The sequence below is a fragment of the Paroedura picta genome, chromosome 1, assembly GCF_049243985.1.
Source record: "Paroedura picta isolate Pp20150507F chromosome 1, Ppicta_v3.0, whole genome shotgun sequence".
In the NCBI taxonomy this organism is placed as follows: Eukaryota; Metazoa; Chordata; class Lepidosauria; order Squamata; family Gekkonidae; genus Paroedura; species Paroedura picta.
Window position 1 is genome coordinate 89396371 of NC_135369.1, and position 19045 is coordinate 89415415.

Genomic DNA, 19045 nt, shown 5'->3' on the forward strand with positions numbered 1-19045 from the left:
GCAAAGTCCTCCCAAACTGATTAGGTCACAATTCCACTCACTCCAACCAGGGCCATGCAAATTAGTATGCGTCTCCAGGCTGAGTGGGCTCTCCCTTCCATGCACAGAATAGCTAAGGTCCCTGGTACAACAAACATGGTATAACTTTAATCACCTCAATAACAGTAAGCGTAATAGTAATAATAGTAACACATTTTCAACATAATGTTTATCACAGAAACATTTGAGAAATACCTGGCGATTTGGGGAGGGGGTGGAGCCTGAAGAGGGCAAGGTTTAGGGAGGGGAAAGATGCCGTAGATGACATGCAGGATAGATTGCTGGAATGTGCTCAGCATGTTTGAAAACAGTCCAGAAATTTCAGATGGTCCAGAATGACAAAACTAAGTGAGTATTAGAGTGGGGTACAGTTGTACTACATGCACATCGGTTTTTGGCACAATTCAGTGTGTTGGTTCTTGCCTTTCAGGCCTTAAATGATTTGGGACCAAGGAATGTGAAAGGCTGCATCATGTCATACTATTCTGCCAGCCTGCTTAAGACCAACCTAATGTACTCTGTTCTCTTGCCTGCAGAGATGTGGTGGGGAACAACCAGACAGGGCTTTTTCAGGGGTGGCACCCAACTGTGGAATGCCCTTCCCTTTAGCGTTGCTGTGTTGTGTCCTTAATGCTATACATCAAAATAAAGAGGCAGCATAGTTTCAGAGAGAAGCAGTTTAATAACTCCAATTCTTTCCCTGTCTGGAGTTGCACTGAGAACAATTTCCTTTCTCCTTGTTCATGCCCACAGAAAGTCCCAGAGTGGACCGCTGCAATCTAAACACTGGCCCAGTGTGAAGGAGCAGTGTTGTCAAAACACTACAACCTGGTGTTTATTTTACTCTTCTAGCCACAAGCAGAGCCTCTTGTGGCGCAGAGTGGTAAGGCAGCAGACATGCAGTCTAAAAGCTCTGCCCATGAGGCTGGGAGTTTGATCCCAGCAGCCAGCTCAAGGTTGACTCAGCCTTCCATCCTTCCGAGGTCAGTAAAATGAGTACCCAGCTTTCTGGGGGGTAAACAGTAATGGCTGGGGAAGGCATTGGCAAACCACCCTGTATTGAGTCTGCCATGAAAACGCTGGAGGGCGTCACCCTCGGTGCTTGCCTTTACCTTTTAGCCACAAGCACAAAACAGGGTTTTTTAACCCAGGCTTTTAATTAAGGGGGTTAGGTGTTTTCTTTCTTAACCCTCATTTTACAATTCGTTTCTAATCTAAGAAGTGTTTGAAGGAGCTATATGTTTTTGGTTGTTTTTATGCTCTTGCTTGGTTTTTAATGCTGGGGCTTTAATCGTTTATTGTTATAGCATTTATATGGTATTTTGTTCTTGTGCTCTAATTGACAAGCTGGCTTAAACAGATTCAATGGAGAGAAATAAAATGGTCTAAAGAAAGAAAGAAAGAAATATGTCCCACAGGGACATCATCATAACAGATGAGGCGATGAAGGGAGGAGGCCAACTGAGCACTTGTATTGTCACTTTGAAGAAATCTTTTTGACCACAATGCATAGCAAACATTATGGTTCTCCTTGTGTCTTTAAAATAAGAAGCAATTGAAGCAGAACAGATGCTGGAGGTGATAATCTAATGGAAGAAAGATTACGGCTTTCAGATCAGGACAAAAATAGGTGCACTACTGACACAGCAAAAGGCACTGAGTAACTTGAAGGGAAAAGCATTCACTCACTCACACCTAGCTGGACGTTCACATCCAGACATCAAAGATGCACAAAGGCTTGTTATTTGACAGTCATGTGGAACAAAGAGTTGCTGCATCTCTTGAAGCAGTCCCAGCAAAGTGGTCGTTTCAGCAGACCTTACTTATTGTGCTTTAGGAACAGAGAGAGAGGTAAATCCCTATTGGGGTTCCAGCCCATAGCATCCATATTTTGAAGCTCTTCTCTGCTACCATGATGGTTAGATATGTGCATGTTATTTTGAGAAACAAAAGGGAAAATACCCATACTCACGCCAATCCGACAGGCACATGAGGCTTTAATATATATATGGAGCACACTCATGAAGCACAAGAGTTTCTGGCTGTGTGAATAAGTTGTCACCATAAACAGAGAAATGAACCTACCCATGCTCTAGAAAATTCACAGAAGCCCTTCCCAATCAAATTACAAGCACATAAAATGTCTATTAGGTTGCTTAGGGGTGATCCTGCATTGAGCAGGGGGTTGGACTAGATGGCCTGTATGGCCCCTTCCAACTCTATGATTCTATAATTCATATTCCATCCATAGATGTGAATTATAGGAGGCCTTCATAAGACTTCTATCAAATATAAAAACATGTGTTCCGTTCCTTACAAACACATTAGCATTTTAGAATAAGCTAATGTATGCAGCCATTCCTGTCACTGCGGTATACATTCATCCCACTGCATTGTGAACATTCCAAAAGATCAGAGACCATGCCCTGCATAATGCAGCAGCTGGTACACGTTGAAGGGTGAAATTCCAATTGGAGCATGCGATACAATTTCTAAGTAAATATTTATGCTCAGGAAGGTTAAGAGACTTGGAACGCTGTAAGAGCCAGTCCTTTGGATAGGCAAGCTGCAATTTAAGTCTCTTCATACTGACCCATCAATGACCTCTTACCCAAGTCTGGAGACAGTTGTGATCTACCAGAGGTACAAAAACCCCAGCGTGAATCATGGGCTTCCCCAGAGTACTAAGGCAGTATATAAAACCAAGGAGGTTATTAAAGCCCCATCACATACCAGTCTCTCTTGACCTTTAGTTACTTAGAACTCTCTTCCTGCTGTCATGCCCTACACATGCCCCGACTCACCACATGGGGGGGGGGGATAAGTATGCTACTTAGTTCTGCCTCTTCTTTCCTTGCCCCAAACTTACTTCATTTATTCAATAAACCATTTATATCCTGCCTTTCCTGTGGCTCAAGGCAGCGTATAAGCCACAATTTAAAACATACAAAATAAAATACAACCCAAATAACCTTCCTACGCACAAAAAGATACCTCCAAAGTCCTGGCAGATAAAAATGGCTTTCTTAAAAATTCCAGAGATGGCACCCCACTTAACTCCCCAGGTAGCCTGTTCTGCAAAGAGGGAACTACAGTACAAAATGCAGTTCCCCTTATTTCACTTCCAAACTAAAGGTAATTTCGGTTGGTAGCAGTTGGATTTCTTAAATGAGGGAGCAGCCAGAGGAATGTAGCAGCTAAACGTGGTATATATGGGAAGAGACAGACCTTTAGATGACTTTGCTGTCTTTCACTTTGGTTCACAAGATAAAGAGGCTATGTGACAGAGGGATTTGATGGATAATTTACTGGAAGAGGTTACAGCAATATAGGGCAGGGGAGCTGTTCTGGGTGGTCATATGGTTGGGATCTGGGCTGCAGGTGGTGAATTGTTTGTTGACCTGTGGTGAGCACTTTACAGCTCAGCACTTTTACAGATAAAATCTCTCTACCTATTATGCATGGACTCCGGGGAATGGTAGAGAACAGGAAGGCCTGGAGGATCATTGTCCATGGGGTCGCGATGGGTCGGACACGACTTCGCACATAACAACAAAATTATGCATGGGTATTTTCCAGTGCTTTCAGTATGCATGTCTGTTGGGTTCTTTGTTATTATGCATTCATTTCCCTCCCTTTAGCCTTCAGTTTGCTTTCTGGTTACTGCTTCCTTGGCTTTCTGGGAGTGCCATTGTGCTGATGTTCCCCTTATTTCACTTCCAAACTAAAGGTAATCCACAAGCATAGATTCCCTTGGATTTTCCCTCTGCCTTTCTTGCCCCTTGAATATCACTCCCTGCCCATATCAACATCATACCATCCATTCTGCAGCTTCCCAAAAAAGCTTAGTTGCACAAAACTAGAAAGCTCTCCAGAACTTCTGCCAGAGGACGACTCCTCCATAGAAATTGCAGCCCTGTGCAAAGCATAGTAGAGTTGCCGCTGATCTTGCAAACAATCACAACTTGCAATACCAGTATCAATGGGTTCTTCTGTGCACTCTGAACACCCAATGTGTTCCCACCATATTATGAGATCATGTGACTTTCCCATTTTTCATAGTGGATGATAACATGGCCAAGAATTCCCTGGAGCTTGGCAATATGGAAAACGGGGCTTTGTAGCTGCTTGTCATTAAAAAAAAGTCTTGTTCATTTCAATATCAGGTTTCCCCCAATCTTTGCCTACAATCTCTTGTTCCCTTTAATTCAATTAACGCTAACTGAGGTGGGTCTTTTTTGTTGGGGGGGGGACAAAATTTCTCACCCAATACCAACTTCTCCACCAGTACAGAATGAACGATGGTGTGCTACAGAGCCATACTGCAAACATTTTGAACCTTGAAAGTGTCCATGCTATCTGTTATGGAGTGTCTTGATGCATTGTGGTTGCTCAATGCTGCTAAAAGTAGCACTGCAGAAGTCTGTATCATGACAGTTCTGCTGCCCTTCAAAGATGTGTCTTCTCAACTCTGCTCTTCCCAGAAGGGGCAACAGACAAGCTCATCCTCCTTCCCCATGTGGTGGCATTTTGATAATCCTGCTATTATTGTTGGAATGAAGATGTCACCCAGCAAGTTTATGGGTTGCTAATCCACATGGAATAGTGTTTATTTGAACTGGCAGTTTACATCTTACAAAAACAAGCTAGATTTCAGTCTCAGGAACTCATTAATAACACTTTAACCACAGTCCTGCTTTTTTATTTGGATTTGCTCGGCCCTGGTTGGTTTCTCTTCTTGGCTTGTCCTCGCTGAACTTGTCTTGCCCGTGTTCCAAATCCCAAGGTCTGCAGGGACTCTGTTATGTACTTTGGGCTGGGGGAGACACACAACACCAGCAGTAATTTTGCATCACCACCTAAGGAAAATGAAGAAGAAACATTTTTATGGATATTTCAATATGTTGCAAAAATGCTAACGGGAGGAGTTGTCCAGCGGTCAACAGCAGGACTGTTTCAATTGCACAGAGCATTTATTTATGGAAAACAGGACCGGATGGCCATTATTCAGTATAAACTACAGGGTAAGGTTACCATTTATCCATTCCATAATGCTCTGCTAGTGTAAAAAGTGTTCTATCCGTCTATTTCATTATGGACTGGTAGCACAGAATACCAGTTGCTTCCACACTGGCGGTTTAATCTGGGATTGTCATGGTTCATTTACTCATTTAATGGATAATACAAACAATGCATTTTGTCTCAGAAATACTGAGTTGCATTACTACAACCATCAGAACCCTGTTGCATCTGTTGTGGCTTTCCCTTCTCTCTGTGGTCTAGATTTGTAACAGATGGTGTGCAGCTCTCAGTGGCTTACTCCGCCAGGAAATTTGGCATGATCCTGGACGCTAGAGGTTTTGCTAATCACCTTCAAGGCCATATGCAGTCAGGGCCCAGTGTACCTGAGGGACTGCCTTTCTGCCTACGCCGCTCAAAGAGCCTTATGTTCTGCCACTGCCAACTGGCTACTGGTCCCTGACCCAAAAGCCCACTTGACCTGAACTATGGCCAGAGGCTTCTCTGTCCTGCCCACGCCCCCCCCCCCCCCCCCTGGAATGAGCTCCCAGAGGAAATCAGGGTCCTGACGGACTCAAGCAGTTTCGCAGGGCCTGCAAAGGGAGCTCTTCCACTAGGCATTTGGTTGAGATCAGCTGGAATCAACAACACCCACTGGACCCCTGAACCTCCCTCCCAGGAATTCATGTATCCAAATCTAAACCACGGGCCTGTTTGATTACTATTCTGTTAAATTGTTATCTTCTGCCACCCCTGCTGTAGAGATCGTGGCATTAGGGCAGTTGAGAACCACCCATCTCCCTTTTGTCTCAATCCTGAGCCAGCCCATCTTGTGTATCTACAGTTTCCAGCAGGCACAGCCCTCCAACAGGGTATTAAAATCCCTTCCCTGGCAAGACAAATTGCCTCTCTGGACATCAGATCCATCCAGATTGCCTGTCAACTTGCTGGTCACCGTGTCATCCTGTCTGTCCTCCCACCTTGCCAAGACTGGTAAATATCTCTTCCACTGACCCACTTTCCCCAGACTCTATTCATTTCCACACTTTATTTCATTTCTGTTAACTTGTTAGTGTGCCTGTTCTATGTTGGTTTGATGTCTATTTTATTTTGATTTCTGCTGTAATGAAGCCTACTTATTATTTGATTTACTGTGTTGTCTACCTTGAGTTCTTAAGGAGTCCATTACCTCGTAAACATAGGCGATTTCAGTCCTATGCTAAGTTACTTGACCTCTTCCTAGCCATTCCCCACAAACACCTGTCTCCTGACATGCCTTTTTGGGTAGCAGAAAGCACTAGTATTTTAGTCACCACAAACAGAAGGTGATTTCTTTAAGGGCAGAAGGCAGGATAAAATTAGTATGCACTCTAGTAAAAAAGATTCTATCTGTATATGACTGCACACACAAGTGAAGAGAGCAAATAACTGTGAGGAAAAAATGGTCTCTAGAATGAAATTTAAACAATAAAAGCAATATAGCTGAAAAGTAGTAAAAAAACAGTACTAGGTAAAGATTGAAGCCAGAAATCTTACTAAAATGTTTTTTTTTTCATATGGTTTCACTAGACAACTGTAGTTTAGGTAGCAAAGAAATTCTTAATTATAAGTTGGGACTTGCTCAAATGAACATTCCCCTGGACTATATTCTAAACTAGCGATTCCCAACGTGTGGGCCGTGGACCACATGTGGTCCTTTGACTAATTGGAGGTGGGCCACGAAGGACGCCTTCTCTCCCCCCCCCCGGCCCTTTACTTCACCACCACCACCCCCGCGGCCCTTTACAACACACTTCGGGTGTCATTGTCTCCCATCACTCCCAGGTGGGACTATCTCGTTGCAGAGAAGCAAGCTCAGGGTTCCCATTGATTTGTCATTGTCATGAGTTAAAATTTCCATGAAAATAAAATGTTCCTTATGTTCATTGTTGTGGCGTGTCTGTATCTTATTTTGAAGGGATGTTTAAACATAACCATAGCGATCAGAGAGCATTAGGGCAGTGGTTGAGAGTAGAGGAGTAAACTACCCCCCCACACACACACCGGGCCTCAGTAAAATTGTCAAGCGTTGAGTGGTCCCTGGTGATAAAAAGGTTGGGGACCACTGCCCTAAACGTCTTCCTGATATAAATGCCACTATAGGATAACAACAATATATTTATTTATTTTATTTATTTAGATTTATATACCGCCCTCCCCGAAGGCTCAGAATGCCTTCAGAATGATTGAAAACATGCTAGGTTGCACAAGGACTGTTTCCAAAATCATGTTATTTCATTTACATGGCCAACCTACAAAGAAAGGAAGAGTAACAAAGACTTCTCACCTTTTTTGTCGATGGGCTCCTATATAAATAACAGCTCCGAGACAGACTGAACTTCAACAGGGACAGCTTTTCTTGGCAGGGAGATTCAAAGATAAGGAATCTTCTTTACCTGTTGAATTTCTGTTTGTCACCCAGCTGTTAAATGTCTCAAGGATGCTGCCAGGAATAAAAGGACAGAACCAGAGGACTTCAGATTTATTTTAATTCTATGTTAGACAATGAGTATTCTGAACTGGAAATAGTAACTGATGTTTGCTACCAACAAGACAGAGGTACTGTTGGTTAATAATAGGAGAGCTGGTTTTTTGTATCCCACGTTTTATTACCCAAAGGAGTCTCAAAGTGGCTTACAATCGCCTACCCTTCCTCTCCCCACAACAGACTCCCTATGAAGTAGGTGGGGCTGAGAGAACTCTCAGAGAACTGTGACTGGCCCAAGGTTTGGTAGCTGCAAGTGGAAAAGTGGGAAATCAAACCTGGTTCTCCAAATTAGAGGTCACTGTTCTTAACCAATACTCCATGATGGCTCGCATATTCCTATTAGCAACCAGGAATCAACACTCAGCCTGTTCCTAAATTCACAGCCAAGAAATGCTGTAAGATTCATGTCTACAAATGGAAACACAGACCTCTGATATGACTTTTGCCCAGATCTGATTGATATGCTGGCTGTGTTCTTTCCTTGATAGATTACATCTAGCCACAGTAATCTAGGCCTTGATCATAACCAGGCTGCACTTGTGTGGGGATGTCTCCAATAGCTGTTCAAAACTTTCAAATAGAACAAAATACAAGAACAAGATTGCTGATGGACACTAATAACTGGTATCTGTTTTAGTCTAGAAGATGCCTTGGAAACCTTTGGTTGAGAAACAGGTTACAGATCTTCTAAAAAAAAATGAAATGTATAACAAAGGCTATAATCACCAATAGAGTCCTGGAGCAAATGTGTAAGTTTGCTGTTTCGATAGGGAACGTGAGAGCGATTTTCTGATATTGCTGCAAGTACATCTGCCAGAGCAGACAAGCTGCGATTAATGAAGGAGGTTTCTCTGAGCACTGCTCCAGTCACACCAGACATTCCTGGGGGGGTCGAAAAAAATCAGCATTAATACCACTACAGAGAGTAATGAATGAGGTAAAAGAAAGTCAATACCTTCAACGTAGCAAGAAGCCATGTATCATTAATATCCAAAGTAGGCACTGAAGAAACTTTACCACAGTTATATCAACTAATATATCAACTAAAAATTTTTGCTTCAATAATGGCAGAAAGATTAAGGAAGTACATCCTAGATCTAATGCATAGTGACCAATCCGGATCTGTATAAAAAAAGGTACATGAAAGACAATGGATGCGACTGAACTTGTGAATAAGAAAACAAAGAAAGCAGCATTTCTAATTTTAGGTGCAGAAAAAGCTGTTGACAATGTAACTTGGCCCCCATCACTGAACACACTACCAAACTGGATTGTTATTATTTTATTATTGTTATTAGTAAACTTTTATATCACCGTTGCCTTAGGCTCACGGTGGTTTACATGATAAAAATTACAATAAAACCCATAGTTAAAACCATTAAAACCAATTCACACTATCAATGTTAGGCAACAGGCGAGCACTAACTAACCCAACTAACCTCCCCCCCAACTGCCCCACGTTAGCCGAGGGACATCAGATTGCTAATATGGGAGTGAGGCAATCAGATCATTCAGATGAACCCAGGGAGCCCAGATCCAATGTCGGGACCGCCCGCCCAGAGTTTGTGAAATGGATGCAGGGCATATATTTTTAAAAATCTTTTAAATCATTCAAAAATTAAGATAAAAGTGAGAAGAGAAAAAAGAGGGTAAATGCTGTAGTAAAGATGAAAGGGACAGAATTTCTTTCTAAGCAGAATGGTTCCACTGATGTTGCTGTTGAAGGCTGAAAGAGAACTGAGGGTGAAGTTACAACTTCACCTCCTGGGCATGCACAATTGCTCAGACTTGATTTGGCATCTAAAAGCCTAGTTCCTGAATGTTCTTAATCAGGACTCTTCACAAACAGATACACAGGGCTCATTTATGTGAATACCCAGAGATCATGAAAAACTAGGCAACATTTTCAGTTGGGATAATATTTTTGTCTGTTAAACAAAGAAGAAATAAATACATTTACTGATGGTTGTGTCATGAAATAGTTATTTTCTCATCTTACATGAGACTAAAATAGGCAGTTCTTCACTGGCAATAAATTATACACCGCCTGCATAATGCATTCTCAGCATTTTTCTGGTCTGTTACATCCAGTCAGTACAATAGCATTTGAACTGCCCTAAAACACAAAGTTTACTAATACAAACAATCTTTTTCCTTATGAAAATGTTAAGAATATTTAAAAAATTGAGAATTAAGCAAGGTTATTTTTAAGGCTCTAGTATTAGAAAACAAGACTTGTTCTTTAAAATATTAAGTATATTAAATATTTTACAATTTGAGATGATGTACAGGCAACAAAGAAATAAAATGTAAGGTAGTTTGTCTGAAAGGTAAAATATAGCTCAGTTTTTCAAGATGGCTGCCTATGGAATTATTAAGCTAGAGGTATAGTTTACCTATCCCAAAATCATTTTTAAATGATTTTTATACAGAGGCCTAATTGTCAGATTGAGCCTCTTGTGGCGCAGAGTGGTAAGGCAGCCGTCTGAAAGCTTTGCCCATAAGGCTGGGAGTTCAATCCCAGCAGCCGGCTCAAGGTTGACTCAGCCTTCCATCCTTCCGAGGTCGGTAAAATGAGTACCCAGCTTGCTGGGGGGTAAACGGTCATGACTGGGGAAGGCACTGGCAAACCACCCCGTATTGAGTCTGCCATGAAAACGCTGGAGGGCGTCACCCCAAGGGTCAGACATGACTCGGTGCTTGCACAGGGGATACCTTTACCTTTAATTGTCAGATTATTTGTCAAGTAATTTTACCATGTCAAGTTGTCTGTTGTAACTTCACCTGGATGTACTGACGTATCATGAAAGTTGGCATTTACCATATAATGGGATCTCGGTACAAATTAACATTTACCCTAACATGGAATATCATGAGGATGTATTCAAATTAAATATTCAGAATGTAAAGTTGAGAGGGTAAAAGTGCCTCTACCCAATCAAAAAGTAATGCAAGGGCTTCTTTAAGTCACTAATATTAGAAAACAAAAGAAAGGCTGTTCTTTGTGTTAAATATAATTTAGTTCTATTCTGTTGTCCTCAGTGAAGTCCTTCTGAATTTATAAAAATATTAATTAAGAACAAGCAGAATTCATGTTGAAAACATAATACCACTTACTTGGGGTTGAACCCCAATGGAAAACAATGAAGTCTACTTCTGGATAAGTATGCTTAGGATTGCAGAGTCAGTCTTTTATAGACCAATTGGAGTTAATCACAGCAGTAACAGTTTATTAACTGGACTGAGTGATAGCTGGAGTGTTTGCCTTTGAAAGAACAGACCAAGCAGCGCTCACCCCTCCCGCCAAAAATGGAAACAAACAGTATCACAGAAACATTTTTAGCCAAAATAAAGTTAACACCTACAGCAAATAAAATATGTATATTGAAAAGGTTCTTTTCAAAAACACAATAAATGCTGATGGTGACTAAGGAAAAGAACCCTTGGCAGCAACGTAAAGAGCTCTTTCATAACACAGCTTCAGTTTCCAAAACATTATTTCTGGAATGCTGCATTTGATTGAATGGCTTGTCTTGCTAAGGCAGCTTGTCTTTTAGGAAATAAATAATCAGGTTTCTGAAAGAACTGTGTTTGAAGCAGCAGCCACCACTTGTAGTTGAGAAGCCAAATAAAACAGGAAATTACTACACAATCCCTCCTGGTATTGTTTTTCACAAAGGGAATAAAATTGAAATACCAAATAAAGTCACTTTTGATAAATATTGTGTACCATTTACAAATTTCAAACTACTATAAAATTGCAGGCATTCTGAGAGTTTACTATTGTGAAAGTGAGACTGATTAGCAGTAGCTGGGGAACTTTCAGGAACAAGCCAAACCTTTCAAAATGGATTGGCTTCACTTGAACTAAAAGGGAACTAGGCTGCTAGCATAAAAGATGGCAGTATAGCTTTCAAATTAACAAACAGGAGCTGGAGAGCTTCTGGTTTGGAACTCATATGGGTGGTAAATTCTTGGGGCTCTATGCCCCCCGCAGGGCCTTATGCTCTGCGGGTAAGAACAGGGCCAGGGCCTTTTTGGTCCTGGCCCCTACCTGCTGGAATGAGCTCCCGGGTGATCTGCGGGCCCTGCAGGATTTGTCAGCTTTCCGCAGGGCCTGTAAAACGGAGCTCTTCCACCAGGTCTATGGTTGAGGCTGGAGTCAGCGAATCAGGAACATTGCTCCCCCCCTAGGAGTTGGAGTGTCCTTTCCTCTTCACCTCTTTGATAATTGGGGGAGGGATGGGATTTTTAGCCGTCATGTTAGTAGATTGATGTTTTAATGGAAATTTCAATGAGGTTAGTTGTTGTGACCCGCCTCAAGCCTGTCGGGAGAGGTGGGAAATAAATATAACAACAACAACAACAACAATAATAACAACAACAACAATATGGATGGAAGAGGGCTAGAACCTGGGAAAATACTGATAGGACAGGGCTAGACCTTGAGAATGAGAGCAGGGAAGTAAAGGAGATTCATTTGAGGAAAATGGAGAGTTGAGGGTAGCAGGGATCCTAAGAAAGGGAAATTAGGTACACATATTTGAATGGTAATATTAGAAGTCTCCAAGCCAAAATGGGGGAGCTGTGGGGAATGGGGGAAGCACTATGGATGGATACATCAGGCCCTAAGGGTAACTTAAAAGTAGGGGTGTACCATTATCTACCTGACTGAAACCAGGAGGCAGGTCTTGATAGAGAGGGAAATAAGGGCAGTGACTAAACAGGAGAATGTTGTAATCCTGGATGACTTCAACTACTTTCACATTGACTGGACAAATATATGCTTAAGTCATGACACAGAAGTAAGCTTTTTAGATACCATAAATGATTGTGTACTGTAGCTGTTCGTCACAGAGTCAACTATAAGTGTAACAACTCTAGACTTGCTTTTGAATAGGATGCCTGGTGCAAGATGTAATTGTTATTCACTGACAGGACACAGTGACCACAATTTTGGCATTCATGTCAACAAAAAAGCTGGCCCAAAGTCTAAAATACCTACAATTGATTTTAAAAAGGGACCTTTGCATAAATGAAGGGACTAGCCATAAGACTGATAAAGGGAAGTCACATCCCTGCAGGATACCTAGAATCTGTGCTTACTAAGGCCCAGGGAAAATGCATACATCAAATCAGGGAAGGCATGCACAAGGCTGAAATAGCTGCATGCCTAACTACCCAAAGCAAAAAGCCTTCTTTTAGACCGTTTATGCACTGGGAACTTCACTGCCCCACTTCCCGTGCAGGAACACAGATCGGGGGGGGGGGGATGAGATGCACCGGGACAAATGCTCCCCCATGTGGGTGCAGGAAGAGGTGGGGCAACCTGCCATGACTAAAACTCCAGCCTGCAGCCTGGCATGAAACCTCCAGTGCGTAAACGGTCTTAAAGAGTCAAAAAGGCTTAAAGAATGGAAAGTTCACCTGCACAATAAGAATAGAAGCATTCTGGCAAAACAAATATAAGCTGCCAATAAGTCAAACAAAACAAAACATTGGCTTTCCTGAAGGTTTCTTCTCTTCAATGGGGCAAAGTCCTCCAAAACTGGTTAGGTCATGATTTCACTTGCTCCAAGCAAGGCTATACAAATTAGTATGCCTTTCCAGTATCGTGATAAGCTTATCCCTCCAAGCATAGTATTGCCAAGCCCTATAAGAACTTACTAGGATTTCAATAGCCTTAAGACTCTTTAATAATCACAAAAAGTAGTTTTAACAATATTTAAAAAAACAACCAAATATTTGTGGAAACAGCTCTGCAAGGTCAATTTTCAAACAATTTAGGTGGTGGGAAATATTGGAGGACCTTGCCCCACTGAAGAGAAGAATCCTTCAAGTAAGCCAATGTATTGTTCTCTTTCAGTGGGGGAAGTCCTCCAACACTGGCTATGTAAACAAGCTAAACACAGGGATGGTAACTGAATCTATGTTCAACCAGAAGTGTCATTTGTATGGTACCTTATAGGTATTTTTGAATTAGTTTCTTATTAAATAGACCCTTCACTCCTTTAACCTCCAATAGTGCCCCCAGGGCTGATACATGTCTATTTGGAGTGTTTGGTCCCCAAACTTTGCTTCTCTCCACACATAAAAAACTTAAAATGTCTTTACAAGATGGCTTAAGTTGATCAATTTTATGCTTTTGTGTGCACTTTTAAAAAGCTATCCATGTATAATTATAAATTCTCCTGGTTGCTGGGCACCAAGCTTGGAACATCACATCTAAAATATCTGAGGTACTGAAGGAGGTGGGGGTTTGTCCCTTGCTAATGAAATCGTCACTGGATCCGTGAAACCCGGCCATCTACTGCCCAGTCTTGCATCTTGCGTTTCAAGGTAAGGTAGTTGAAGGGCCACCTCAGACCAGCTCCTGGCATACTTGAAAAAAACTTTGGCAGTTGACCCATATCGATTGGGATTTTGTCCTGGCCACAGGGTGGAGATGCTGCTTATCACCCTGATAGATGATCTCCAACACCAGGTGGATAGGGGCGGTTCAGCCATTCTTGTGTTGTTAGATCTGTCGGCTGCGTTTGACATGGTCGACCACCAGCTTCTGGCCCACTGCCTTGCTGGGACGGGGATACGTGGGACAGCCCTTCAGTGGTTGCTGTCCTTCCTGCAGAACTGGACACAGAAGGTTGTAGTGGGAGAAGACTTGTTGCTCCCCTTTTGGTTCCCATGTGGGGTGCCACAGGGGGGCAGCCCTCTCCCCCACATTTTTTAACATCTTTATGAACCTTCTAACTCAGCTGGTCTGAAGAGCCTCTTGTGGCGCAGAGTGGTAAGGCAGCCATCTGAAAGCTTTGCCCATAAGGCTGGGAGTTCAATCCCAGCAGCCAGCTCAAGGTTGACTCAGCCTAGGGGAACAGCAAAAAGATGTCGTCCTGAGAGGGTGGCAGGGCATCTGCTCTGCTATCTCTGAAGCCTGACAGGGGTCAATTGCGCAAGCAATTGGCAGAAAAGAGGAGGGGTACGCAAACCCCACCTCACCTTTCTACCCAGGAAGTTCTTGGGGCCGTCTCCAATCCTTTAGGGAGTATATCTCCCTGGATTATAGGCTGTCAGCGTTCCAGGTCCAGAGGACGACTGCCATTTTCTATCTCGGACTTTCTTTTCTTTCTTTAATCTTAAAGTATCTGCTTCAACACTACACGATGATTTACCACAAATGAACGTTTTGAACTGAGGGGAGGACATCGGCTGAGTTCCAAAACATCATTTACTGCAAGTATCTCTCGGTTTTTTTTCTCCGTCTTTCTTCCTGCATCAAAGCCCTTTGTTTCCCCCCTCCTCTTACTCTGCTCTGCCCAAAGCCACCTCGTTATGAGGCAGGCTAATTCTCCTAACTAAGCAGAAGAAGGACTCAAATCAACTCAAATTAATTGGCAAAAGCTCTTATTGTAATTGTTTTGGTTTTCGGAGATAAGAGATAAGAGCTGTGAATGGGAAGATCTCACGAAAACTCTGTGCCAGCACGAGAATATCTGCCTTAACTGACTTCAATATGTCACATGCCAGAGGATAAAACAGAGGACCTCTACTGGCCACTTGTAAAATTGTTTGAGGCCGGGGTTTTTTAAAGTCAAAAACATGTCTATGTTAAAAAGATTGGCTCATCTAATAGAGATACAAACCCAAGATTACAAAGTATTTATAGATGGATTGGTCAAAAATATCTCCAAGGAGATCCAAGATGGCAAGGAAGAAGTCTCCAATAGGAATGATGGATCAATAACAGTGGCTGATGACAGCTTTAAACAAGGTGGAAAACCAACAGCAGAAGAGAAATCTGAAATTCATATCTTCAAGGAGATCCAAGATGCCAAGGAAGAAGTCTTTAACAGGAATGATGGATCAATAACAGTGGCTGATGACAGCTCTAAACAAGGTGGAAAACCAACAGCAGAAGAGAAATCTGAAATTCATATCTTCAAGGAGATCCAAGATGCCAAGGAAGAAGTCTTTAACAGGAATGATGGATCAATAACAGTGGCTGATGACAGCTCTAAACAAGGTGGAAAACCAACAGTAGAAGAGAAATCTGAAATTCTGGAGACGGAAAATGGGATGCCGGAGTTCTGCAGCCCAGATAAGGACACCCTTTTTAAAAAGACATACAGCCATCTCAAAGCAACAGTGTACAAAAATCAATCCAAAGAAATATGGATCTGCAGTGAAAGTAACCGATTTAAAGGAGCTCTTTGGGGAAAAAATTGTATTGATACTGGAGTCCAGGAGGTGCAACGGCCTCAAGATTTATCGATGCATATTCTGCGGGAAAGAGTACAACTGCACTTTCTACGCCAAAGGCCAATGGGACAGAATATAAGTCTACGGGAACGACAAGATGTAGCAAGCCTCGAGATGAGACCCCCTTAAGAAGACCGAAAGCTCATATTGTTTTATGTTTAATGTTATACTGTATTCTATATTTCTATTTTTATGAAAAAGGGGAAGCAGTGTCTCTTTCTCTCTTGTTTCTTGTTTCTTTTCCTTTGTAGGCATATAGGTAATATAATCATTAGTGTTGGAAATATAAAATGGGGTTCTCCCCCCTTATTTTTTCTTTCTTCTATTAGTGTATTGTTCTAGGACCAAAGCCTACACTGACCTGTAGAAAATGTTTAATGTTAAGCTTTCAACGTAAATCTGAAAATATACCTGTCAGGATGGCTCTTAGAATGGGTCAAGTATAAATTGTTTTGTAGATGTATCAGAATTAAGGATAAGGAGAAGCTATAGAAGACTGAAAGCTTATATTGTTCTATGTTTAATGTTGAGCATTTAATCTAAACCTGGAAATCTTATTATTCTCTGTATTAACAACATATACTGTATCCTACATTGCTATTTTTATGAAAAAGGGGAAGCAGTGCCTTTTTTCTCTCTTGTTTCTTTTCCTTAGTAGGCATATAGGTAATATAATCGTTAGTGTTGGAAATATAAAATGGGGCTTTCCCCCCTTATTTTTTTTTTATTGGTGTATTATTATAGGGCCAAAGCTCATATTGATCTGTAGAAAATGCAAAGCTCTCAACTTATACCTATCAGGATGGCTCTTAGAATGGGTCAAGTATAAATGGTTTGTAGGTGTATCTGTATTAAGGATAAGGAGAAATTATGAAATCCTTTTGTCATTTTTTTTCTTTGTACATCTTTAAGGCAAAGCCCTACTTTCCTCTCCCTTCATCAGGGTACTGATACAGGGCCAAAACTCATACTGTTCTATAAGAAATGTTTAATGTTAAGCATCTAACTTAAACCTAGAAATATCTGCCAGGATAGCTCTTAGATTGTATCAAGCAGTTAACGTGAGGTCTACGATCTCTCAAGTAAGTTGATTAATAATAACTTTTCTTTTGTATATCTAAACAGGCCTTTTTTTTTTTTAGACTCATGGCTCTTAGAGTTTTGGGCAAAAGTTTATATCACTGTGGAGTCAATGTGGGGTCGTATATTTTCAAATGATGATTATATTTTATTTACTGCTTTTTGTATCAATAACTCGTGTTGCATCCTATATTTCTATCTTTATGAAAATAAAAAAAATCATTACAAAAAAAAAAAAAGGTTGACTCAGCCTTCCATCCTTCCGAGGTCGGTAAAATGAGTACCCAGCTTGCTGGGGGGTAAACAGTAATGACTGGGGAAGGCACTGGCAAACCACCCCGTATTGAGTCTGCCAAGAAAACGCTGGAGGGCGTCACCCCAAGGGTCAGACATGACTCGGTGCTTGCACAGGGGATACCTTTACCTTTACCTTTAACTCAGCTGGTCTAGAGTTTCAGGCTGGGTTGTCACCAGTATGCAGATGACACCTAGCTCCTCATGGACAGCCACCCAGTCTCCCCCCGGGAAACAATTGCCAGATTTGTGGAATCTGTAGCTGGGTGGCTCAAGCAGGGTCACCTGAAACTCAACCCCTCCAAGATGGAGGTCCTGTGTCTGGGTAGGAAAGGGGCAGACCAGGAAGCGCGCTTGTCCAACCTGGCTGGGGTTCAATTCAACATCTCACCCTGTGCCAGAAATTTGGGTGTGATCCTTGATGCCTCCCTTTCTATAGAGGCTCAGGTCACAAGGGTAACCTGTATGGCATTTTTCCACCTTTACCAAGTGAGCTTACTAGTGCCCTATCTGTCCCCAGAAAACATGGTCACAGTGATCCATGCAATGGCCACCTCCAGAACTGACTTTTGTAACCCACTCTATGCAGGCCTCGATCCAGAAATTGCAGCTGGTCCAAAATGCAGCTGTTAGGGTCCTCACTCGAACACTTTGGAGGACCCACTTCCAGCCAGCGCTGAGGCAGCTACATTGGTTGCCATTTGCAGCCTGGGTCAAGTTCAAGGTTTTAGTTTTGACCTTTAAGGCCCTTTGTGGTCTGGGACCCACATATCTGAGGGACCACCTGTTGCCTAATGCCCCACCCCCGCAGGGTTCCACGATCTACAGGTGCGAATCAGTTGGTGGTTCTTGGCCCACAGGAGGTTTGCCTGGCCTCAACCAGGACCAGGGGTGGCAGGTTACAGTGGATGAGCGATAGGGTTGTGAGTGTCCTGCATAGTGCAGATTTTTTGGGGGGCTGAACCCTGGTTTCCTCACTTATTTGGTCGGACTTTTTTTTTTTTTGATGGGGGAAAATGTACAAATGAGGGCAACCAAGATGATTAGAGGGTTGGAGAACATTTCCTATGTGTCAAGCTGGAGAATCTGGGATTTTTCAGTGTAGGATAAAAACCCAGTTATGGCAAGACAAAGGTTTTAGCATTATGCATAGGGTGTTCCAAAAACTAACTTACCAACACATTGATTACTAGCCAAATTGAGGCAACCAATGTTATTGCTAGGAAAGACAAAATGAAATATTTCTTCATTTAATTAATTAAATGTCAGTAATTGAACTGAAATATACTGCCAGGGGAGGTAATGATGAGCATAGATAGTGTTACAAGGGAAGCAGACAGATTAATGGAGTAGAGGTCCATCAGTGGCTACTTGTCATGTTGACTGAATGGAGCCTTCGTAGTCACAGACAGAAAATCTCTAAATTTTAGTGCCAGAAGGGGAGGGCTTTGGCCTCTGTACCCTGTCTATTCTCCAGAGTAACTGGTTGGCTACTGTGTGAAATGGGAAGCTGGACTAGATGTACCACCTGTCTGATACACGAAACTGATCTTTGCTCTTCATGCTATTCCAAGATGAGCTCAGATCAAGATCAAGGCTTATTTGTTTATCAAAATGTTAAAGGCTTCTTTGGAGATACGTAGCTGTACTTTGGAAAATTAAGCAGTTTGTGGTAAAAGTCAGAGGAGAGTTCATGAAATTTCTAACAGAAAGAAGTGAATATCAACTGTGGCTAACTTTAAACTGATACTTTGTGGCTAACTGTGGCTGCTTTGAAGATGGGAGAAAAGTTGTTAGGGGAGGAAGTTCTTAAGTCTTGCCTCCCATGAC

At 42.1% G+C, this 19045-nt stretch overlaps 1 protein-coding gene across 4 annotated transcripts in view; it reads right to left on the reverse strand.

Moving 5' to 3' along the window:
- Window positions 1–4616: 4616 nt before the first annotated feature.
- Window positions 4617–19045, reverse strand: part of KIF25 (kinesin family member 25) — a 66952-nt gene continuing 52523 nt past the window's right edge. For all 4 annotated transcript variants that reach the window (XM_077347536.1, XM_077347519.1, XM_077347543.1 and 1 more), the window contains 2 exons: window positions 8312–8467; window positions 4617–4898 (listed from right to left, as the gene is read on the reverse strand). In XM_077347536.1, coding sequence (XP_077203651.1) covers window positions 4741–4898; window positions 8312–8467 — 314 coding nt within the window. In that variant the 3' untranslated portion in view covers window positions 4617–4740. The remainder of the gene's footprint in view (window positions 4899–8311; window positions 8468–19045) is intronic.